The sequence below is a fragment of the Epinephelus fuscoguttatus genome, linkage group LG2 (genome assembly GCF_011397635.1).
Source record: "Epinephelus fuscoguttatus linkage group LG2, E.fuscoguttatus.final_Chr_v1".
Taxonomy (NCBI): domain Eukaryota; kingdom Metazoa; phylum Chordata; class Actinopteri; order Perciformes; family Serranidae; genus Epinephelus; species Epinephelus fuscoguttatus.
In genome coordinates this window covers 51,818,805-51,843,447 of record NC_064753.1, presented here as the reverse complement: position 1 = coordinate 51,843,447, position 24,643 = coordinate 51,818,805, and the positions used below count along the sequence as shown (strand labels likewise).

The 24,643-nt window shown below is 47.3% G+C and overlaps 1 protein-coding gene across 1 annotated transcript in view; it reads left to right on the top strand.

Annotated features, from left to right (window-relative positions):
• The window catches only part of LOC125900066 (transient receptor potential cation channel subfamily M member 1-like), a 55,039-nt gene that overhangs the window by 16,628 nt on the left and 13,768 nt on the right, over positions 1–24,643 (top strand). The window contains exons 9-22 of the mRNA XM_049594833.1: positions 1,476–1,548; positions 5,270–5,370; positions 5,654–5,833; positions 8,328–8,462; positions 12,588–12,638; positions 12,800–12,940; positions 15,637–15,666; positions 15,755–16,047; positions 16,518–16,746; positions 19,365–19,493; positions 19,576–19,716; positions 21,384–21,512; positions 21,608–21,859; positions 24,308–24,500. Coding sequence (XP_049450790.1) covers positions 1,476–1,548; positions 5,270–5,370; positions 5,654–5,833; positions 8,328–8,462; positions 12,588–12,638; positions 12,800–12,940; positions 15,637–15,666; positions 15,755–16,047; positions 16,518–16,746; positions 19,365–19,493; positions 19,576–19,716; positions 21,384–21,512; positions 21,608–21,859; positions 24,308–24,500 — 2,077 coding nt within the window. The remainder of the gene's footprint in view (positions 1–1,475; positions 1,549–5,269; positions 5,371–5,653; positions 5,834–8,327; positions 8,463–12,587; positions 12,639–12,799; positions 12,941–15,636; positions 15,667–15,754; positions 16,048–16,517; positions 16,747–19,364; positions 19,494–19,575; positions 19,717–21,383; positions 21,513–21,607; positions 21,860–24,307; positions 24,501–24,643) is intronic.

Here is a 24,643-nt window from a genome sequence, read left to right as displayed (position 1 = left end):
AGGTTTGACCTTCGACCCCAAACTACAGCGTTTAATGGAGATTGTTCTGTGACCCTGCAGCATTTATTTAATCCCACAATCCTCTGCTTCTTCCTGAGAACAGCTGCAGCAGCACGCCACTCACAAAGTCAAATAAAATCACTTCGATTCACTTCAACTGATACAGAGTCAGATTAACCTGCTGCTGACACAATAAATCAGTACTGTCTCTTTAAGAGTTTAAACCCACCTGTTCACAGCTCACCTGGAGATTCACATGAATCTGTTCAGCAGTTTGAACCGTCTCTCATGAGTCCTCAGTCTGTCCTCAGCTTGTCTGTCCTCAGTCTGTCCTCAGCCTGTCTGTCCTCAGTCTGTCCTCAGCTTGTCTGTCCTCAGTCTGTCCTCAGTCTGTCCTCGGCTTGTCTGTCCTCAGTCTGTCCTCAGCCTGTCTGTCCTCAGTCTGTCCTCAGCTTGTCTGTCCTCAGTCTGTCCTCGGCTTGTCTGTCCTCAGTCTGTCCTCAGCTTGTCTGTCCTCAGTCTGTCCTCAGTCTGTCCTCGGCTTGTCTGTCCTCAGTCTGTCCTCAGCCTATCTGTCCTCAGTCAGTCCTCAGCCTATCTGTCCTCAGTCTGTCCTCAGCCTGTCTGTCCTCAGCCTGTCCTCAGTCTGTCCTCAATCTGTCCTCAGTCTGTCCTCAGCCCGTCTGTCCTCAGCCTGTCCTCAGTCTGTCCTCAGCCTGTCTGTCCTCAGCCTGTCCTCAGCCTGTCCTCAGTCTGTCCTCAATCTGTCCTCAGTCTGTCCTCAGCCCGTCTGTCCTCAGTCTGTCCTCAGTCTGTCCTCAGCCTGTCTGTCCTCAGTCTGTCCTCAGCCTGTCCTCAGTCTGTCCTCAATCTGTCCTCAGTCTGTCCCCAGCCTGTCCTCAGTCTGTCCTCAGTCTGTCCTCAATCAGTCCTTAGTCTGTCCTCAGCCTGTCCTCAGCTTGTCTGTCCTAATGTCTGTCCTCAATCAGTCCTTAGTCTGTCCTCAGTCTTTCTTCAATCTGTCTTCAGTCTATCTTTGGATAAAAAGATTCAGCTAAACTGACCGTGGTGATTGAAGACAGACTCACAGAGCTGCTGACAGGACAGACAAGTGTTTCTCTGGTTTATATCAGGGGACGAGATGAGTCGAGTCAAGACGAGATGAGACGAGACGTTATATCAGTCAGGACAGAGCTGTTATTTCAACATGTTTATCATGAGCTGTGACGAGACAAGACGAGATGTGGTGTAGGCAGGTTGTGGTTGAGGACAGACATGTCTCCAGGTGTAAACGTGTGCAGATAAAGGTGTTGGACCTGCTGTAGGACAGCTTCCTATGGACTCTGTCCTTCTATACCTCTGCTCTGTCTGTCCACATCCTCCTTTACTTCCCTCAGACACTTCCTGTCTCCTCACAGTGTGCAGATGTTGTGTATTTTGTGTGTAGTTGACAGTGTTGTGTGTTGTGTGTGTAGATCACAGTGTTCAGGATGGGCTCAGAGGGACAGCAGGACATTGAGATGTCCATCCTAACGGCACTGCTCAAAGGTAACACAACAGATTTATACAGGTCACATGACATCACTCAGTCTTTTACCATGACAACAGATCTAACTCTGTAAACATGTCAGTGTGAGTGAAATGGTCCTGCAGTGAATGTGTCACAGTGGGACTAACACACCCAGATCATGTGACTCCTGCATGTATACAGTCAATCAGACCCAAACTGGCCGAGGCGCTCTGAGCATGCTCCACAGTTTCCGCCCCGGGCTTTGACCCGGAAGTCCAATAGCATTAAATGTGTAAGAGAAGAAGAAGCCGGTAACAACATGGAGAAATCTACATCCAGAGCCGTGACTTTTTGGACGGACCAAATGTACAGAGCTGTAAAGTTGTCCACCATGGTAGCAGTTAGCTGCTAGCTAACCGTAGCTAACTTGTTTGTCCATTGTTTGGTCTGTGACGTAATAGGTCAACAGGAAAAAGGTCCAATACTAACAAGCTGAAAGGGGGCATATCTCCACCTATCGTAGAGGAGTCGCACATACTTGGCTCAATAAATGGATTCCCCTCCCGTGCTTGTATACTGGGACAAGGACAGTAGGCCAGTTAGATGTCCTCGTCCAGCTGGGACTGTAGCTCCACTTCACTGTTTCCATGGAGACGGACTGAGTGATGTTGAAAACTGATCATGAGTATGACCTTCAGCTGACCTCCCTGTGACTCTGAAGTCTTTCTATCTATTTATCCATCCATCCATCTACTTTCATCCGCTTATCCGGGGCGGGTCACGGGGGCAGCAGGCCGAGCAAAGCACCCCAGACACCCCTCACGCTCCATTCTACCCTCACTCGTGACCAAGACCCCAAGATACTTGAACTCCTTTGCACGAGGCAGTAACTCTCCCCCAATCTCAAGAGGGCAATCCACTGGTTTCTGACAGAGAACCATGGCCTCAGACTTGGAGGTGCTGACTCTCATTCCAACTGCTTCACGCTCGGCTGCAAAACGCCCCAGTGCATGTTGGAGGTCACAGTGTGATGGAGCCAACAGAGCCACATCATCTGCGAAAAGCAGAGATGCAATTCTCTGTGCCTTGAGATCCTGTCCATGAAGATCACAAACAGGATTGATGACAAGGGACAACCTTGGCGGAGGCCAACACCCACCGAGAACGTGTTCGACTTAACACCAAGTATGCAGACATAGCTCTCAATTTGGTCATACAGGGACCGGATGGCTCGTAGCAGTGAGTCTGGCACCCTGTACTCCCGCAGTACCCCCCACAAGACCCTCAAGGGACACGGTCGTAAGCCTTCTCCAGGTCCACAAAGCACATGTAGACTGGATGGACAAACTCCCACGACCCCTCCAGCAGCCTCGCAAGGGTAAAGAGTTGCTCCACTGGTTCACTCTTCCACGGCCAGGACGAAATACGCATTGCTCCTCCTGAATCTGAGGTTTGACAATCGGTCGGAGTCTCCTTTCCAGCACCCTGGAGTAAACTTTACCCGGGAGGCTGAGCAGTGTGATGCCCCGGTAGTTGGAGCACACCCTCCGGTCCCCTCTATATTTTTTCTTGCATTTTGTTTTTATTTTCACTTTTGTTTTTATTCAGTGGTCTTATCTGTATTTTTTTTTATCATTGCTATTCTCCTGACTTTGATCTTGTTTTTATCTTCTATTATTTATTATCATTAATTATTATTGTATGACACAGTGTGCATTAGTTTCCCAGTCCTTTTTCTGATTTTACTTTTTTATTCTCTGTATTTTTCAATCAAAATGTAAAGCATTTTGAATGACATTGATTTGCTTTAAAAGGTGCTATATAAATAAAATTTGATTGAATGACTGATTATTTGAAGATGGGGACCCCAACCCCGGTCTGCCACTCTGCAGGCACTGTACCCAACCTCCACGTGACACTGAAAAGGTGTGTCAGCCAAGACAGCCCAATAGTGCCAAGATCCTTCAGCATCTCAGGGCGAGTCTCATCTACACCCGGCGCCTTGCCACTGGGGAGCTTTTTAACTAACTCAGCAACCTCTGCCAGGGATATGGGCGAGAGTTACCCCGAGTCTTCAGGCTCTGCCTCGTTCACAGTGGATGTGGTGGCTGGGTTCCTCAAAGTGCTCCTTCCATTGCCCGATGATGTCCCCCAGTTCAGGTCAGCAGTTCTGTTCTCTGCTGAACACAGCCTGAGACAAGCCCTGCTTTCACTTCCTGAGTCAGTTAACAGTCTGCCAGAACTTCCTTGAGGCCAACCGAAAGTCCATCGCCATAGCCTCCCCGAACTCCTCCCACACCCGGGTTTTTGCCTCAGTGACCACCACAGCTACAACCCTTCTGGCCAACCGGTACCTATCTGCTGCTTCAGGAGACCCCTGGGCCAGCCAGACCTGAAAGGCCTCCTTCTTCAGCCTGACAGCCTCCCTCCACCAGCGTGTTCTTTGGTTGCCTCCCCAACAGGCACTGACAACCTTCTGACCACAGCTCCTAGAAGGTGCCTCCACAGTGGAGGCTTTGGACATGGCCCACTCAGACGCCATGTCCCCAGCCTACCCCAGGATGCACGAGAAATTCTCCCGGAGGTAGGATTGGAATACCCCATGGACAGGGTCCTCAGCCAGATGTTCCCAGTTCACCCTCACTAGACATTTGGGTTTACCAGGTCTGTCCGGCAGCCTCCCCCACCATCTGATCCAACTCACCACCAGGTGATCAGTTGACAGCTCTGCTCCTCTCTTCACCCGAGTGTCCAAGACACATGGCCGCAGATCTGCTGATACGACCACAAGATTGATCATTGATCTTTGGCCTAGGGTGTTCTGGTACCAGGTACACTTATGAACCTCCCTGTGCTCAAACATGGTGTTCGTTATGGCCAGTCCATGATTCGCACAGAAGTCCAATAACAAAGCACCACTCGGGTTCAGATCAGGCAGGCTGTTCCTCCCAGTTGCCCCCCCTCCAGGTTTCTCCATCATTGCCCACATGAGCGTGGAAGTCCTCCAGGTGAACTATGGAGCCAGCACCCCTTGCAGGATGAGAGATTCCAAAAGAGACTCCAAGAAGGCCAAGTACTCTGCACTGCCGTGGTGCATAAGCACAAACAACAGTCAGAGACCTTCTCTTTGTGACCCGCAGGCGCATTGAAACGACCCTCTCATTCTCCGGGGAGAACCCCAACATGACGGCGCTCAGCCGGGGGCTTGTGATTATCCCCACACCTGTCTGGCGCTTCTCACCCTAAGCAAAAGCAAGAGTCCAGCCCCTCTCCAAGAGTTTGGTTCCAAAACCAGTGCTGTGCGTGGAGGTGGGCCCAACTATATCTAGTCGGTACCGCTCCACCTCCCACACCAGGTCCGGCTCCTTCTCCTCCAGAGAGGTGTCATTCCACATTCCAAAAGCCAGTCCGTGACACCAGGGATCGGCACGCCAGGGGCCCTGCCCCTGCCTGCCGCCTGGCACACAATGCACCTGACCCCGATTTCTGTCCCTGTGGGTGGTGGGCCCACAGGGCAACGGCTCCATGTTGTCTCTTCGGGCAGAGCTCACTGGTGAGCTCTCCCCCCGGTTCTGGCTCCAGGAGGAGGCCCCGGTGTCCCATTCCCAGGCAAGGTACTCTGCTCCTGAAAAGTCAGTTTCATCGAGGTCTTTATAATGATATATAATCTATAATGAATGTTATAATAGGCTGTGTTAATGAATGAATGAATGAATGAATGTACCCAGTGTGTGTTGATGTCTGTCCCTTTGGTTTCAGGGACAAATGCGTCGGCGTCTGATCAACTGAGTTTGGCGTTGGCGTGGAACAGAGTGGACATCGCTCACAGTCAGATCTTTGTCTATGGACTCCACTGGCCTGTTAGTCTGATTCTATCTGTCTCTGTCCTCCTGTCTCTGTCTCTGTCTCCGTCCTCCTGTCTCTGTCTCTGTCCCTCTGGTGGGACACATGGAGAGATGTTTATGTCCTCTCTAAAGTTAAACTTTAGAAAAATCAGAAAGATTTCTGTGAATTTATCTTGAACCTGTGAGTTTTTGTTGTGACCGACCTCCTCTTCCTCACATCTCCTCTTCCTCCTAATAAGAAGTGGACAGTTTGTCTTCCAGTTAAACCCTGTGATTGGATCATTATCTGTGTCTGCAGCCTGTCAGCTCGTTGTCCTCCGACCGCCCCAAAAGTCCACCAGCCCAGCGAGCAGCAGGAGGAGGAGCAGGAGGAGCAGGAGGAAAAGGGAAGACTCGAGGCAAGAAAGGAAAAGCAGGCAAAACCAAACCTGAACCACCCGAAGAGACCGACCCCCGAAAACTGGAGCTGCTCAACTGGGTCAGTCTGACACACTGGGATCAAACTGGGTCAGTCTGACACACTGGGATCAAGAGTTCTGATCCGTCAGAACTCACAGAGCTAGCGACAGTTATTAACTAACATGTTAAGACATCAGCATCACCGTTTGAACCTGAACCAACAACCTGCTGTCAGGGCGTCAGAGACAAACCGTAACACTCAGTCTTTATTCACAACAACACGTCTCCCACATGTGAAAGGATGAATTGGTTCATTAAGTCCATTAAGTTCATTAAGACAAACTTACTTCATCACTCTGACTCCTCCCCATCACTATGACTCCTCCCCATCACTATGACTTCTCTTCATCACTCTGACTCCTCTTCATCACTATGACTCCTCCCCATCACTATGACTTCTCTTCATCACTCTGACTCCTCTTCATCACTATGACTCCTGCTCATCACTCTGACTCCTCCCCATCACTATGACTTCTCTTCATCACTCTGACTCCTCTTCATCACTATGACTCCTGCTCATCACTCTGACTTCTCTTCATCACCCTGACTCCTCTTCATCACTCTGACTCCTCTTCATCACTCTGACTCCTCTTCATCACTCTGACTCCTCCCCATCACTCTGACTCCTCTTCATCACCCTGACTCCTACTCATCACTCTGACTCCTCCCCATCACTATGACTCCTCCTCATCACTCTGACTCCTCCCCATCACCCTGACTCCTCCCCATCACTCTGACTCCTCCCCATCACTCTGACTCCTTCTCATCACTCTGACTCCTCTTCATCACCCTGACTCCTCCTCATCACTCTGACTCCTCCCCATCACTATGACTCCTCCTCATCACTCTGACTCCTCCTCATCACTCTGACTCCTTCTCATCACTCTGACTCCTCCCCATCACTATGACTTCTCTTCATCACTCTGACTCCTCTTCATCACTATGACTCCTGCTCATCACTCTGACTTCTCTTCATCACCCTGACTCCTCTTCATCACTCTGACTCCTCTTCATCGCTCTGACTCCTCCTCATCACTCTGACTCCTCCTCATCACTCTGACTCCTCCCCATCACTATGACTCCTCTTCATCACTCTGACTCCTCTTCATCACTCTGACTCCTCCCCATCACTCTGACTCCTCTTCATCACCCTGACTCCTCCCCATCACTCTGACTCCTCCCCATCACTCTGACTCCTCCTCATCACTCTGACTACTTCTCATCACTCTGACTCCTCTTCATCACCCTGACTCCTCCTCATCACTCTGACTCCTCCCCATCACTCTGACTCCTCCTCATCACTCTGACTCCTTCTCATCACTCTGACTCCTCTTCATCACTCTGGCTCCTTCTCATCACTCTGACTCCTCCCCATCACTCTGACTCCTCCTCATCACCCTGACTCCTCTTCATCACCCTGACTCCTCTTCATCGCTCTGACTCCTCCTCATCATTCTGACTCCTCCCCATCACCCTGACTCCTCCTCATCACTCTGACTCCTCCCCATCACTATGACTCCTCTTCATCACTCTGACTCCTCTTCATCACTCTGACTCCTCCCCATCACTCTGACTCCTCTTCATCACCCTGACTCCTACTCATCACTCTGACTCCTCCCCATCACTATGACTCCTCTTCATCACTCTGACTCCTCTTCATCGCCCTGACTCCTCCTCATCACTCTGACTCCTCCCCATCACTCTGACTCCTCCTCATCACTCTGACTCCTTCTCATCACTCTGACTCCTCTTCATCACCCTGACTCCTCCTCATCACTCTGACTCCTCCCCATCACTATGACTCCTCCTCATCACTCTGACTCCTCCTCATCACTCTGACTCCTTCTCATCACTCTGACTCCTCTTCATCACTCTGGCTCCTTCTCATCACTCTGACTCCTCCCCATCACTCTGACTCCTTCTCATCACTCTGACTCCTCCCCATCACTCTGACTCCTCCCCATCACTCTGACTCCTCTTCATCACTCTGACTCCTCCCCATCACTCTGACTCCTCCCCATCACTCTGACTCCTCCTCATCACCCTGACTCCTCCTCATCACTCTGACTCCTCCTCATCACTCTGACTCCTCTTCATCACTCTGACTCCTCCCCATCACTCTGACTCCTCCCCATCACTCTGACTCCTCCTCATCACCCTGACTCCTCCTCATCACTCTGACTCCTCCTCATCACTCTGACTCCTCTTCATCACTCTGACTCCTCCCCATCACTCTGACTCCTCCTCATCACCCTGACTCCTCCTCATCACTCTGACTCCTCCCCATCACTCTGACTCCTCTTCATCACTCTGACTCCTCCCCATCACTCTGACTCCTCTTCATCACTCTGACTCCTCCCCATCACTCTGACTCCTCTTCATCACTCTGACTCCTCTTCATCACTCTGACACTTAGCTGTCAAGAATCTTCAGTCTGAGCTGGACTTTAAAGATGTGAGTCTGTCAGTGATGTCACAGGTTAGTGAGGTGACTAAGGTGTGATGTCATCCCAGGTGAACTCTCTGGAGCAGGCCATGATGGACGCTCTGGTGTTGGACAGAGTGGATTTTGTCAAACTGCTGATTGAGAACGGCGTCAACATCCATCACTTCCTGACCATCCCCCGCCTGGAGGAGCTCTACAACACGGTGAGACACATCCGAGGACGCCACACAGCAGTCAGTGTCCTCTGTGTCCTCAGTGTCTTCTGTATCCTCAGTGACCTCTGTGTCCTCAGTGTCCTCAGTGACCTCAGTGTCCTCTGTATCCTCAGTGTCCTCTGTGTCCTCTGTGTCCTCAGTGACCTCTGTATCCTCAGTGTCCTCAGTGACCTCAGTGTCCTCTGTATCCTCAGTGTCCTCTGTATCCTCGGTGTCCTCTGTGTCCTCTGTGTCCTCAGTGACCTCTGTGTCCTCTGTGTCCTCTGTATCCTCAGTGACCTCTGTGTCCTCAGTGTCCTCAGTGACCTCAGTGTCCTCTGTATCCTCAGTGTCCTCTGTATCCTCGGTGTCCTCTGTGTCCTCTGTGTCCTCAGTGTCCTCTGTATCCTCAGTGTCCTCTGTATCCTCAGTGTCCTCAGTGTCCTCTGTATCCTCAGTGTCCTCAGTGTCCTTTGTATCCTCAGTGTCCTCTGTATCCTCAGTGTCCTCAGTGTCCTCTGTATCCTCAGTGTCCTCTGTATCCTCAGTGTCCTCTGTATCCTCAGTGTCTTCAGTGTGTGTGTGTGTGTGTGTGTGTGTCAGCTCCAACAGCTGTGGACACGTGTGACACGCCGTCCTCATCCTATACACACCTGTCTGTCCACTGATGTTACAGCTGACAGGAAACACACAGTTACAGTTGATTAAACCTGCTGACTGTCATGTATTCATGTGTCAGTGTGTTCATGTGTCAGTGTGTTCATGTGTTAGTGTGTTCATGTGTTAGTGTGTTCATGTGTCGGTGTGTTCATGTGTCAGTGTGTTCATGTGTTAGTGTGTTCATGTGTCAGTGTGTTCATGTGTCGGTGTGTTCATGTCTCAGGGTGTTTTTGTGTCAGTGTGTTCATGTGTCAGTGTGTTCATGTGTCAGTGTGTTCACGTGTCGGTGTGTTCATGTGTCAGTGTGTTCATGTGTCAGTGTGTTCATGTGTCGGTGTGTTCATGTGTTAGTGTGTTCATGTGTCAGTGTGTTCATGTGTTAGTGTGTTCATGTCTCAGGGTGTTTTTGTGTCAGTGTGTTCATGTGTCAGTGTGTTCATGTGTTAGTGTGTTCATGTGTCAGTGTGTTCATGTGTTAGTGTGTTCATGTGTCAGTGTGTTCATGTCTCAGGGTGTTTTTGTGTCAGTGTGTTCATGTGTCAGTGTGTTCATGTGTCGGTGTGTTCATATGTCAGTGTGTTCATGTGTTAGTGTGTTCATGTGTTAGTGTGTTCATGTCTCAGGGTGTTTTTGTGTCAGTGTATTCATGTGTCAGTGTGTTCATGTGTCAGTGTGTTCATGTGTCGGTGTGTTCATATGTCAGTGTGTTCATGTGTCAGTGTGTTCATGTGTCAGTGTGTTTTTGTGTCAGTGTGTTCATGTGTCAGTGTGTTCATGTGTCAGTGTGTTTTTGTGTCAGTGTATTCATGTGTCAGTGTGTTCATGTGTTAGTGTGTTCATGTGTCAGTGTGTTTTTGTGTCAGTGTGTTCATGTGTCAGTGTGTTCATGTGTTCATGTGTCAGTGTGTTCATGTATTAATGTGTCATTGTGTTCATGTGTTCATGTGTCAGTGTGTTCATTTGTCATTGTGTTCATGTGTCAGTGTGTTCATGTGTTCATGTGTCAGTGTGTTCATGTGTCAGTGTGTACATTTGTCAGCGTGTTCATGTGTTCATGTGTCAGTGTGTTCATGTGTCAGTGTGTACATGTGTCAGCGTGTTCATGTGTTGATGTGTCATTGTGTTGATGTGTCATTGTGTTCACGTGTTCATGTGTCACTGTGTTCATGTGTCAGTGTGTTCATGTGTTAATGTGTCAGTGTGTTCATGTGTTAATGTGTCATTTTGTTCATGTGTTCATGTGTCAGTGTGTACATGTGTCAGTGTGTTCATGTGTCAGTGTGTTCATGTATTAATGTGTCAGTGTGTTCATGTGTCAGTGTGTTCATGTGTTAGTGTGTTTTTGTGTCAGTGTGTTCATGTGTCAGTGTGTTCATGTGTCAGTGTGTTCACGTGTCGGTGTGTTCATGTGTCAGTGTGTTCATGTGTCAGTGTGTTCATGTGTCAGTGTATTCATGTGTCGGTGTGTTCATGTGTTAGTGTGTTCATGTGTTAGTGTGTTCATGTGTCAGTGTGTTCATGTGTTAGTGTGTTCATGTCTCAGGGTGTTTTTGTGTCAGTGTGTTCATGTGTCAGTGTGTTCATGTGTCAGTGTGTTCATGTGTCAGTGTGTTCATGTGTCAGTGTGTTCATGTGTCAGTGTGTTCATGTGTCAGTGTGTTCATGTGTCAGTGTGTTCATGTGTTAGTGTGTTCATGTGTCAGTGTATTTTTGTGTCAGTGTGTTCATGTGTCAGTGTGTTCATGTGTTCATGTGTCAGTGTGTTCATGTATTAATGTGTCATTGTGTTCATGTGTTCATGTGTCAGTGTGTTCATTTGTCATTGTGTTCATGTGTCAGTGTGTTCATGTGTTCATGTGTCAGTGTGTTCATGTGTCAGTGTGTACATTTGTCAGCGTGTTCATGTGTTCATGCGTCAGTGTGTTCATGTGTCAGTGTGTACATGTGTCAGCGTGTTCATGTGTTGATGTGTCATTGTGTTCATGTGTCATTGTGTTCACGTGTTCATGTGTCAGTGTGTTCATGTGTTCATGTGTTCATGTGTCAGTGTGTTCATGTGTTAATGTGTCAGTGTGTTCATGTGTTAATGTGTCATTTTGTTCATGTGTTCATGTGTCAGTGTGTACATGTGTCAGTGTGTTCATGTATTAATGTGTCAGTGTGTTCATGTGTCAGTGTGTTCATGTGTTAGTGTGTTTTTGTGTCAGTGTGTTTTTGTGTCAGTGTGTTCATGTGTTAGTGTTTTTGTGTCAGTGTGTTCATGTGTTCATGTGTCAGTGTGCTCATGTGTCAGTGTGTTAATGTGTTCATGTGTCATTGTGTTCATGTATTCATGTGTCAGTGTGTTCATGTGTCATTGTTTTCACGTGTCAGTGTGTTCATGTGTTCATGTGTCATTGTGTTCATGTGTCAGTGTGTTCATGTGTCATTGTGTTCATGTGACAGTGTGTTCATGTGTTTATGTGTCTGTGTGTTTATATGTCATTGTGTTCATGTACTCATGTGTCATGTTCATGTCACAGATCCTGACATCATTACATCACATCACAGATCCTGACATCATCACATCACATCACAGATCCTGACATCATCACATCATATCACAGATCCTGACATCATTACATCATATCACAGCTCCTGACATCATTACATCATATCACAGATTATTAACTGTAGACAATATTATCATATCATTAATTAACCACACTGATTTTTATAAATAATGAATTGATATGAATTAAAACTATGAGTAATGTATTTTTGAAAAATAAAAAAATAAGATATGTGTGGTGTGTTATAAAAACAGTGGCCTGTTCAGTGTTATTATTTTACATGAACATGAATCCATGAGTCATGTTGTCATACATATGGATATTATTTCATTTCTCTGGTCGACAACACAATTATGGATTTAGGGTTCTGACATCTTTGTTGCTGTCTGATGTCAGAACCAGAGTCCATCTGATGTCACATTTTTCACAGATGTTCTCAGGCCTGTTTTTTTTTTCCAGGACCAGAGAAACTCTAGGTTTGTTGTTGTTGTAAATGGTAAATGTTAAATGGACCTGCATTTGTACAGCATCTTTCTAGTCATCTAGTGACCACTCAAAGCACTTTTTACACTGCGAGTCACGTTCACTCATTCACACACACATTCATACACTGGTGGCCAAGGCTACCATCCAAGGTGTCACCTGCTACTCAGTTTTAACACACTCACACACCGATGGAACAGCCATGAAGGGAGCCATTGGGTTCAGTATCTTGCTCAAGGGTACTTCGACATGCAGCCTGGAGGAGCCCGGGATCGAACCGCTATTCTTTCAATTGGTGGACGACCCGCTCTACCTCTGAGCCACAGCCGCCCATACTTGTACTTTTCATCAGCTTCCTGTTTGTTTGTTTGTTTGGTTGGTTGGTTGTTTTTCTTCCTTTTTTTTTCAATTTTTTTTTCAATTGTTTTTTTTCCTGTAGAAGTTGGGGCCAACCAACACGCTGCATTTTGTGGTCAGAGACGTCAAAAAGGTCAGTGTGTGTTTTTAATCATAAGGATTTTTTTGATTTTCAAAGAACAAAGCTGATTACCAATTATTCATTGATCTGTTAGTTATTATTTATTAATATACATCAGTATTTTGTCCTCTGAACTCTAATCGTGACATGAGTGAAACCTCATTCTGTTTCAGGGGAACCTTCCTCCAGACTATCAGATCACACTCATCGATATTGGCCTGGTGCTGGAGTTGCTGATGGGCGGAGCTTATCGCTGCAACTACACCAGGAAGAGCTTCAGGACTCTGTACAACAACCTGTACGGCCTCAAACGAGTGAGCATGCCTCTGCCAAAGACCATAACAAACTCTGTCATTCATTCATTCATAATATATATATACAGTACAGGCCAAAAGTTTGGACACACCTTCTCATTCAATGCGTTTTCTTTATTTTCATGACTATTTACATTGTAGATTCTCACTGAAGGCATCAAAACTATGAATGAACACATGTGGAGTTATGTACTTAAGAAAAAAAGGTGAAATAACTGAAAACATGTTTTATATTCTAGTTTCTTCAAAATAGCCACCCTTTGCTCTGATTACTGCTTTGCACACTCTTGGCATTCTCTCCATGAGCTTCAAGAGGTAGTCACCTGAAATGGTTTCCACTTCACAGGTGTGCCTTATCAGGGTTAATTAGTGGAATTTCTTGCTTTATCAATGGGGTTGGGACCATCAGTTGTGTTGTGCAGAAGTCAGGTTAATACACAGCTGACAGCCCTATTGGACAACTGTTAAAATTCATATTATGGCAAGAACCAATCAGCTAACTAAAGAAAAACCAGTGGCCATCATTACTTTAAGAAATGAAGGTCAGTCAGTCCGGAAAATTGCAAAAACTTTAAATGTGTCCCCAAGTGGAGTCGCAAAAACCATCAAGCGCTACAACGAAACTGGCACACATGAGGACCGACCCAGGAAAGGAAGACCAAGAGTCACCTCTGCTTCTGAGGATAAGTTCATCCGAGTCACCAGCCTCAGAAATCGCAAGTTAACAGCAGCTCAGATCAGAGAGCAGATGAATGCCACACAGAGTTCTAGCAGCAGACCCATCTCTAGAACAACTGTTAAGAGGAGACTGTGCGAATCAGGCCTTCATGGTCAAATAGCTGCTAGGAAACCACTGCTAAGGAGAGGCAACAAGCAGAAGAGATTTGTTTGGGCCAAGAAACACAAGGAATGGACATTAGACCAGTGGAAATCTGTGCTTTGGTCTGATGAGTCCAAATTTGAGATCTTTGGTTCCAACCGCCGTGTCTTTGTGAGACGCAGAAAAGGTGAACGGATGGATTCCACATGCCTGGTTCCCACTGTGAAGCATGGAGGAGGAGGTGTGATGGTGTGGGGGTGTTTTGCTGGTGACACTGTTGGGGATTTATTCAAAATTGAAGGCACACTGAACCAGCATGGCTACCACAGCATCCTGCAGCGACATGCCATCCCATCCGGTTTGCAGTTGGACGATCATTTATTTTTCAACAGGACAATGACCCCAAACACACCTCCAGGCTGTGTAAGGGCTATTTGACCAAGAAGGAGAGTGATGGAGTGCTGCGGCAGATGACCTGGCCTCCACAGTCACCGGACCTGAACCCAATCGAGATGGTTTGGGGTGAGCTGGACCGCAGAGTGAAGGCAAAGGGGCCAACAAGTGCTAAACACCTCTGGGAACTCCTTCAAGACTGTTGGAAAACCATTTCAGGTGGCTACCTCTTGAAGCTCATGGAGAGAATGCCAAGAGTGTGCAAAGCAGTAATCAGAGCAAAGGGTGGCTATTTTGAAGAAACTAGAATATAAAACATGTTTTCAGTTATTTCACCTTTTTTTGTTAAGTACATAACTCCACATGTGTTCATTCATAGTTTTGATGCCTTCAGTGAGAATCTACAATGTAAATAGTCATGAAAATAAAGAAAATGCATTGAATGAGAAGGTGTGTCCAAACTTTTGGCCTGTACTGTATATATATATATATATATATATATATATATATATATATATATATATATGCATGTATATATATGTATATATATATATATACATATATAGATATATAGATATATTTATCTATATAGATATAGATAGATATAGAATGAATGAACAGTATATACAGTATAACACTGTATATACTGTTCATTCATTCATAATACATGTGTATACTGTTCATTCATTCATAACCTGCTGTAGATCCAGAATCCAGTTTTCAGTTGAATGTAGATTTCCGACGATCTATCTAGCTGAGGTCACAGGTGGGTATTGCCACACTGGGCCCCAACGTGTAACAGCTCCTCCGTCATCAGGGACAGCTTACGAGTGGTTCAGTCCGCCCTTCTTAAGATCTACCCTTCAGAAGATAGATCTTCACTAAGGAAACTCTGTAAGCTTAAGGGAGACCTTAAGACACAACTTAGCATGCATGTAGTGCTACAAAGGCTCTGGGAAACGGGGCCCAGATAGTTTTCACAGCAGAGGACACAGAGTTAACAGCCTCTGATTTACCTGTCCCTGTCACACCTCTACTGACAGGAGGAAACAAAATATTCTTCTCTCTGAAATAATATCAGCCTCAGCATCAGAAACCTTTTCTTCTCTCTGTCTGTGTTTGCTCCATGTGTCCACAGGTTGACAGGATGCACCTATCATAGTAGTTATCACCTGCATTTATGATGTCAGTGGACATTCATGGGCGGGGCTGTATGCTAATTACTGACTAGCATTAGCGCGCTGTCAATTTACAACTGCTTGGCATATATGAACAAACACACGTTGCCTACTATCAAACCAGAGTTCACCGCAGCGTTCATGACTGATGCAAGTTTTTAGTACTGAGGTTTTACATGTGCAGATCTGCTCACAGATTAACAAATGTTTCATGAATGAGACTCGCTGAGTATAAAGCTGACAGGACTGTGATGATGACGTATTTCTGGAATAATAAAGTGATGTCTTTGTCTCTTCTCTCACAGCCGAAGGCTCTGAAACTTCTGGGAATGGAGGTTTGTTGTTTTCAGTACTTTCTGTTCTGTACATATAAGATCAGCTGATGGTGGACTGACATGTGACTTGTGAGGTCGCTTCCTGCAGGATGACGAGCCCCGCCCAAAGGGCAAAGGAAAGAAAAACAAGAAGAAGGAGGAGGAAGTGGACATCGACGTGGACGACCCCGAGGTCAGCAGGTTTCAGTACCCATTCCATGAGCTGATGGTGTGGGCAGTGCTGATGAAGCGTCAGAAGATGGCGCTCTTCCTGTGGCAGCGGGGGGAGGAGGCCATGGCCAAGGCGCTGGTGGCCTGTAAACTCTACAAGGCCATGGCCCACGAGTCGTCCCAGAGCGAGCTGGTGGATGACATCTACCAGGACCTGGAGAACAACTCCAAGTGAGTCCCACAGAGACCAGAAATCAGAGACTAGGGACCAGGTACCAGGGACCCGAAACCAGGGACAAAAGACCAGAGACCAGAGACCAGAGCCCATAAACCAGAGCCCATAAACCAGAGACCAGAGACAGACCAGGGCCCAGTAGACCACAGACCACAGACTACATACCAGGGCCTGTATTCACAGAGCATCCTATAGCAACAAAAAGAAAATCATTAGAGTGACATTTCCCCTGAAAGATAGACCAGGTCCTGGTTAAGATAAGGATTATTCTCAGAGCATCTTCAGAGAGCTGCTGTGGTGAATCTCTGTCAGAAACAGGGAGGAGGACTTTAAGAGTTTCTGAGTCAGCAAAGAGAACGATGGAAACATAACATGACAGGAGAAATACTGATGTATTGACAGGAAGTGTTGTGGTGTGTAGTGATGTCACATCCTATGGGGATGCTGCTGTGTCTCGTCTGTGCAGGGAGTTCGGTCAGCTGGCCTACGAGTTGTTGGACCAGTCGTACAAACATGATGAGCAGGTGGCGATGAAGTTGCTGACGTACGAGCTAAAGAACTGGAGTAACTCCACCTGTCTGAAACTCGCAGTAGCCGCCAAACACCGAGACTTCATCGCCCACACCTGCAGCCAGATGTTGCTCACCGACATGTGGATGGGCTGTCTGAGGATGGGCAAGAGCAACAGCCTCAAGGTACCTGCACAGCTGGACCCAAACAGGGACTCTGATACAGGTCCTGCAGAGTCTGGACCAGACCCTCCAGTCCAGGAATGAAGGGTCTGGATCAGACCCTGTAAGGTACCTGCAACAGCACACATTCAGGTCCAGAAGAGTCTTATCCAGACCCTGTAAGGTACCAGCAGCAGCACACAACCAGGTCCTGAAGGGTCTGGACCAGACCCTCTGGTCCAGGTCTTGCAAGGTACCTGCACCTCCACACATCCTTGAGGGTCTGATCCAGACCCTGTAAGGTACCCACACCACCACACACCCAGGTCCTGAAGTGTCTGGATCAGACCCTGCAGGGTCCGATTCAGGTCCTGCAGGGTACCAGCACCACCACACCCAGACAACGACCTTGATCCACATCCTGAAAAGTCTGATCCAGGTGCTGCAGGTTCTGGTGCAGGTCCTGAAGGGTCTGATCCAGGTCCTGCAAGGTACGATCCAGGTCTTGCAAGGTCCCAGCACCTCCACACCCAGACAGGGACTCTGATCCGGGTCTTGTAGAGTCCAGTTCAGGCGCTGCAAGGTCTGACCCAGGTCCTGCAGGGTCTAGTCCAGGCCCTGCAGGGTCTGATCTAGACCAGGGTCCAGTCCAGACTTGAAGTCAGTGAGGTCACAGTGACAACTTCCTGTGACTGTGAATGTGTCTGAATGTGTTTGGACCAAAAATGAACTGAGAGTGAACATGAATGATTCAATCAGCTGATCAGAGACACAGGAAACATCACAGTAACCTGTTCTCTACTACCCCACCTGTTGTCTACTGCCCCCCACCTGTTCTCTACTACCCCACCTGTTGTCTACTGCCCCCACCTGTTGTCTACTGCCCCCCACCTGTTCTCTACTACCCCACCTGTTGTCTACTGCCCCCCACCTGTTCTCTACTGCCCCCACCTGTTGTCTACTGCCCCCACCTGTTCTCTACAGCCCCCACCTGTTCTCTACTGCCCCCACCTGTTCTCTACAGCCCCCACCTGTTGTCTACTGCCCCCACCTGTTCTCTACTGCCCCCACCTGTTGTCTACTGCCCCACCTGTTCTCAACTGCCTCCACCTGTTCTCTACTGCCCCCACCTGTTGTCTACTGCCTCCACCTGTTCTCAACTGCCCCCACCTGTTCTCTACTGCCCCCCACCTGTTGTCTACTGCCTCCACCCGTTCTCAACTGCCCCCACCTGTTCTCTACTGCGTCCACCTGTTCTCAACTGCCCCCACCTGTTCTCTACTGCCCCCACCTGTTCTCTACTGCCCCACCTGTTCTCAACTGCCCCCACCTGTTCTCTAGTACCCCACCTGTTGTCTATTGCCTCCACCCGTTCTCACCTGCCCCCACCTGTTCTCACCTGCCCCCACCTGTTCTCAACTGCCCCCACCTGTTGTCTACTGCTTCCACCTGTTCTCTACTGCCCCACCTGTTCTCAACTGCCCCCACCTGTCCTCAACTGCCCCCACCTGTTGTCTACTGCCCCCACCTGTTCTCACCTGCCCCACCTGTTCTCAACTGCCCCACCTGTTGTCTACTGCCTCCACCTGTTCTCTACTGCCCCACCTGTTCTCAACTGCCCCCACCTGTTGTCTACTGCCCCCACCTGTTCTCTACTGCCCCACCTGTTCTCTACTGCCTCTGCCTGTTGTCTACTGCCCCCACCTGTTCTCTACTGCCTCCACCTGTTCTCTACTGCCCCCACCTGTTCTCTAGTACCCCACCTGTTCTCTACTGCCCCCACCTGTTCTCTACTGCCCCCACCTGTTCTCTACTGCCCCCACCTGTTTTCAACTGCCTCCACCTGTTCTCAACTGCCCCCACCTGTTCTCTACTGCCTCCACCTGTTCTCTACTGCCTCCACCTGTTCTCTACTGCCCCCACCTGTTCTCTACTGCCCCCTCCTGTTCTCTACTGCCTCCACCTGTTCTCAACTGCCCCACCTGTTCTCTACTGCCCCCACCTGTTCTCTACTGCCTCCACCTGTTTTCAACTGCCCCCTCCTGTTCTCTACTGCCCCCACCTGTTCTCTACTGCCTCCACCTGTTCTCTACTGCCCCACCTGTTTTCAACTGCCCCCTCCTGTTCTCTACTGCCCCCACCTGTTTTCAACTGCCCCCACCTGTTCTCTACTGCCTCCACCTGTTCTCTACTGCCTCCACCTGTTCTCTACTGCCCCCACCTGTTGTCTACTGCCTCCACCTGTTCTCTACTGCCCCCACCTGTTCTCTAGTACCCCACCTGTTGTCTACTGCCCCCACCTGTTCTCTACTGCCACCACCTGTTCTCTACTGCCTCCACCTGTTCTCAACTGCCCCCACCTGTTCTCTACTGCCTCCACCTGTTCTCTAGTACCCCACCTGTTCTCTACTGCCCCCACCTGTTTTCAACTGCCCCCTCCTGTTCTCTACTGCCCCCACCTGTTTTCAACTGCCTCCACCTGTTCTCAACTGCCCCCACCTGTTCTCTACTGCCTCCACCTGTTCTCTACTGCCTCCACCTCACTGGAGTGTATTAAAAGAACACAACACAGTATAATAATATTACAGACAGACAGACAGACAGACAGCAGGCTGATGTGATAATGAGTGTTCTGTCTCCAGGTGATTTTAGGGATCGTGTTCCCTCCTGCCATCCTCCTCATGGACTTCCGTCTTGGAGATGAAGCTTCATTTCATTTGTCCAAAGAGACAGAGGAGAGAATCAAGGACGACGACAACAAATCCAGCAAGGTACCAAACCACCGCCGCCGCTGGCAGCAGCTTCAGAGACTTTGTCTTCATCAGCAGTGTAAGTGATATGAGTTTGTTTTAGGACGCTGTCTCCAATGTGGACGCCACGTCAAAAAAAGGAGATGAAGAAGAAGAGCAGAAGAAACACAGGAGAAAGACTCCGGTCATGAGGAAGATCTACGAGTTCTACAACGCTCCTTTCACTAAGTTCTGGTTCAACACGGCAAGTTTCACATATTCAACTCCAGAATGTTCAGAAGGGTTATATTAACAGACAGGTCAGAGATCAGAGGTCAGGTTTTCATTCTGACTGCAGCGTGACATCACCCTTTTTACACTGCCAGATTTTACACGAATGTTGGGCCGTTTTGCCGGCAAGCTGCGAGCGTTCAGACACACAGAGCCGGATTGGCGAGCTGTTCAGAGCCGCCCAATTTTCGGCCACGTAGGGTAGACATGTTGGCGGAGCCTTTTTAGTTTAAACAGAGCGAGGCGCCCTTCTGCCACGGGAGGGGCTGTTGATGACTTGTGGGAGGGGCTGTTGATGACGCCACACGTGCGAGCCACTGGCGGTGGATAAACAGGAAACAGCTGATAGCAGGAATTAGCGAGCAGCTAGTAGCAAGAGGGAAACACAAACCTGACAGACACTGTGAAGATGAGCAACTGGGGAGACAAGGAATTGCGCGCCCTCCTTGTCCTCGCAAACGAAGAGGCCATTAACCGTCAGATGACGGGGACGGTGAAGAACGGGCCGACTTACGAGAGAATCACCGAAGGACTGACCAGCCGCGGCTTCCCTCCCACGTCACTGTTTACGTCACACGCTGAGCTACATGTTTTGTTACTTGCTCACGCCCCCCATTGCCCCGAAAAAGGCACATTCTGTATGAACAAAAGTAGGTAGGCAGCATTTTGCTGCACTCCCCGATTTTGTGTTTATACTGCCAATGCTGAAAAAAGACTGATTGGGCTTTCCTGCACATTTGCACAATTCCTGTTTAAAAAAAAAGGGCTAGAGACACAAATACTGAACGTTCGTTAACATTCAGGGACAGTGAGTTTAAACTGGGTTTGTATTCTGGAACAGTTTAACTGGATCATCATGGTCAACGTCCTCACTGCCAAAACACAGATCTATGAACACTCAGCCCGACTGCAGCTTACAGAGCAAAAACAAAGACTAACCAAACACAGAACTGATGACTCTCAAACACATGTTGTCCTAAAGTCACCTTCCTACAGACGCTGGTGGTCAAATCAGACATCTCATATTTTGATTTAAAAAAATAGAGTTAAAAAAAAAAACCAGAAGTTAAAGAATATAATTTCAATATTTAACGTCTCAAAATAACATTAGAATGAAAATACAACAACATAACTGAGACTCTTCCATCAAACAAAAAGTATTTATCATCTCAAAATCATTTCTTTTATTGTCCTTCTCTTTAAAAGATCAGTCAGAGCTCTGAGAGCAGTTTGATAAAAACTCCAAAGTAAAATCAGAGAACACACAGAACTACAGTTATATTAGTAACTGTACCAGTTAATAGAAATATGACTCAGTTTTGATACTGTAGGCTCTATTCTGTCTGAACTCTGACCTCTGACATGTTCATATATTTATTTATTTATTTATTTATATATTTGATATTTATTAAAATGTTCTGGAGCCCATGTTAGAGGAACCAATCACAGCTCAGAGCTGCTGCTGCAGTAGTGATGTCATAATGTTTTATTATTACCTTAGCTTCACCACAGATGTGCTAACTCCTGTTAGCTTAGCTTACAGTTAATGAGGCTCTGAAATGATGACACTGTAACACTGTTTGTGTGTGTGTGTGTGTGTGTGTGTGTGTGTGTGTGTGTGTGTGTGTGTGTGTGTCTCAGATCTCGTACCTGGTGTACCTGATGTTGTATAATTACATCATCCTGGTGAAGATGGAGCGCTGGCCAACTCTCCAGGAGTGGATCGTCATCTCTTACATCATCACTCTGGGCCTGGAGAAGGTCCGACAGGTAACCATGGAGACACACCTAACGTCACACTGACACGTTACGGATGACCTCTGACCTTTGACCACTGACCTCTGACCCCCCCCCCCCCCAACCAGATCCTGATGTCAGAGCCGGGGAAGCTGAAGCAGAAGATCAATGTGTGGTTGGAGGACTACTGGAACATCACAGACCTGGTCGCCATCTCCGTCTTCCTGTTTGGTCTCCTGCTGCGTCTGCAGAGCGAACCGTCCATGGGCTACGGCCGCGTCATCTACTGCGTCGACATCATCTTCTGGTACATCCGCGTCCTCGACATCTTCGGGGTCAACAAGTACCTGGGGCCCTACGTCATGATGATCGGGAAGATGGTATGACATCATCTAACCACTGAAGAAATGTCCTCATAATGTACAACTGTCCTCATCAATCAATCAATCAATCAATCAATCAAATCACAATTTGCCTCACAGGGCTTTACAGCATACGACATCCCTCTGTCCTTATGACCCTCACAGCTGATCAGGAAAAACTCCCCAAAAAACCCTTTAACGGGGAAAAAACGGTAGAAACCTCAGGAAGAGCAACTGAGGAGGGATCCCTCTTCCAGGACGGACAGACGAGCAATAGATGTCGTACAGAACAGATCAGCATAATAAATTAACAGTAATCCATATGACACAATGAGACAGAGAGAGAGAGAGAGAGAGAGAGAGAGAGAGAGAGAGAGAGAGATGCAGGTAATGACAGTAACTTACAACAACATTATTGAAAGTAATAATATTATAGTTATAGTTCTGGCTACTGTGGTACAATATGTTTAAAGTATGTATTAATACCTGGCAGTATACATGTGTGACAATAGTCATATGTGTATAATAACAGTAGAAGTATGACTAATGACTAATGATGGCAGCAGCAGCAGGAGGCATCTGGCAGGACCACGGCAGCAGCACAACCACACACGTCACGCTGTCCAGGCACCGCTGTGATATGAGTTAATCTGAGAGACAGTGGAGCACAAAGGCTCCGGAGAAGAAGCCGAGTTAGTGACATCCAGAATGGCCGAGTTAGCAAGATGCAGTAATAGGATACGAGAGAGAGAGAGAGAGAGAGAGAGAGAAGGAGAGAAGGTGCCCGGTGTATTATAGGGGGGTCCTCCGGCAGACTAGGCCTAAGTCAGCCTAACTAGGGGCTGGTACAGGGCAAGCCTGAGCCAGCCCTAACTATAAGCTTTATCAAAGAGGAAAGTCTTAAGTCTAGTCTTAAATGTGGAGACGGTGTCTGCCTCCCGGACCGTAACAGGAAGATGATTCCACAGGAGAGGAGCCTGATAGCTGAAGGCTCTGGCTCCTGATCTACTTTTGGAGACTTTAGGGACCACGAGTAACCCTGCGTTCTCAGAGCGCAGTGTTCTGGTGGGATAATATGGCACTATGAGCTCTCTAAGATATGACGGAGCTTGACCATTTAGAGCTTTATAAGTTAACAGTAGGATTTTAAATTCAATTCTGGATTTTAATGGAGCCAGTGCAGAGAAGCTAAAACAGGAGAGATATGATCTCGTTTCTTAGTTCCTGTTAGTACACGTGCTGCTGCATTCTGAATTAGCTGGAGAGTTTTTAAGGACTTACTAGAGCTACCTGATAATAGAGAGTTACAGTAATCCAGCCTAGAGGTAACAAAAGCGTGGACCAATTTTTCTGCATCTTTTCGGGTCAGGATAGGCCTAATTTTCACAATATTACGCAGATGAAAAAATGCAGTCTGTGAGGTTTGTTTTAAAAGACAAATCTTGATCAAATATTACTCCGAGGTTTCTTATGGTAGTGCTAGAGGCCAGAGCAATGCCATCTAGAGAAACTATGTCATCAGATAAAGAGTCTCTGAGTTGTTTGGGGCCAAGAACAATAACTTCAGTTTTGTCTGAATTTAACATCAGGAAATTGGTGCTCATCCAAGTTTTTATGTCTTTAAGGCAGTTATGGAGTTTAGTTAATTGATTACTTTCTTCTGGCTTCATCGATAAATACAACTGAGTATCATCCGCATAACAATGGAAATTTATAGAGTGATTTCTAATGATGTTACCTAAAGGAAGCATATATAGAGTAAATAGGATTGGTCCGAGCACAGAACCTTGCGGAACTCCAAAACAAACTTTGGTACGTAAGGACGATTCATTATGAACGTGAACAAACTGAAAACGATCAGATAAATAAGATTTAAACCAGCTCAGTGCAGAACCTTTTAGGCCAATTAAGTGATCCAGTCTCTGCAGCAGAATTTGATGGTCAGTAGTGTCAAACGCCGCACTAAGATCTAATAAAACAAGTACAGAGACACCCTCATAATGTACAACTTATTGTACACTGTCCTCACAATACAACAAGTAACCTGGGGCCGTAAATGGTGATGATCATGATGATCGGCAAGATGGTATGACATCACTTTAAATTCATTATTCAGGGACACGTTAACAAAATCTATCACAGCAGAAATGTCCTCACAAGACAGAACTGTCCTCATACAAAAATGTCCTCACTAAGCAGAAATGTCTCTATAGTGTAGAACTGCTCTCAATATACTAAAAAGTCCTCAAAAGGTAGAACTGTCCTCACCATGTAGGTCTTGATTTGATATTAATATTTAGAGAACTCCTCTGTTTAATTGATTTAAATGAATATGTTTGTTTTAGATATAAAATAACGTCAGATGGATTTCATGACGTTTGTTGTTTCTGTTTAAGTGACAAAAATATCACTGATGATGATGAAGGAGACTAAAACATGAAGGTCTGTGGTCTGACTGTCCTCCAGATGATCGACATGCTGTACTTCGTGGTCATCATGCTGGTGGTGCTGATGAGTTTCGGCGTAGCTCGGCAGGCCATCCTCCACCCGGACGAGGAGCCGACATGGCGTCTGGCTCGAAACATCTTCTACATGCCGTACTGGATGATCTACGGAGAGGTGTTTGCAGACTCCATAGACCGTAAGACTAGAGTTCATAGTAAGACTTCAGTCAGTCCGCCAGCTGTCTGTCCTCTGTCCTCACCCTCTGTCCTCTGTCCTCTGTCCTCACCCTCTGTCATCTGTCCTCTGTCCTCACCCACTGTCCTCTGTCCATTGTCTTCACCCACTGTCCTCTGTCCT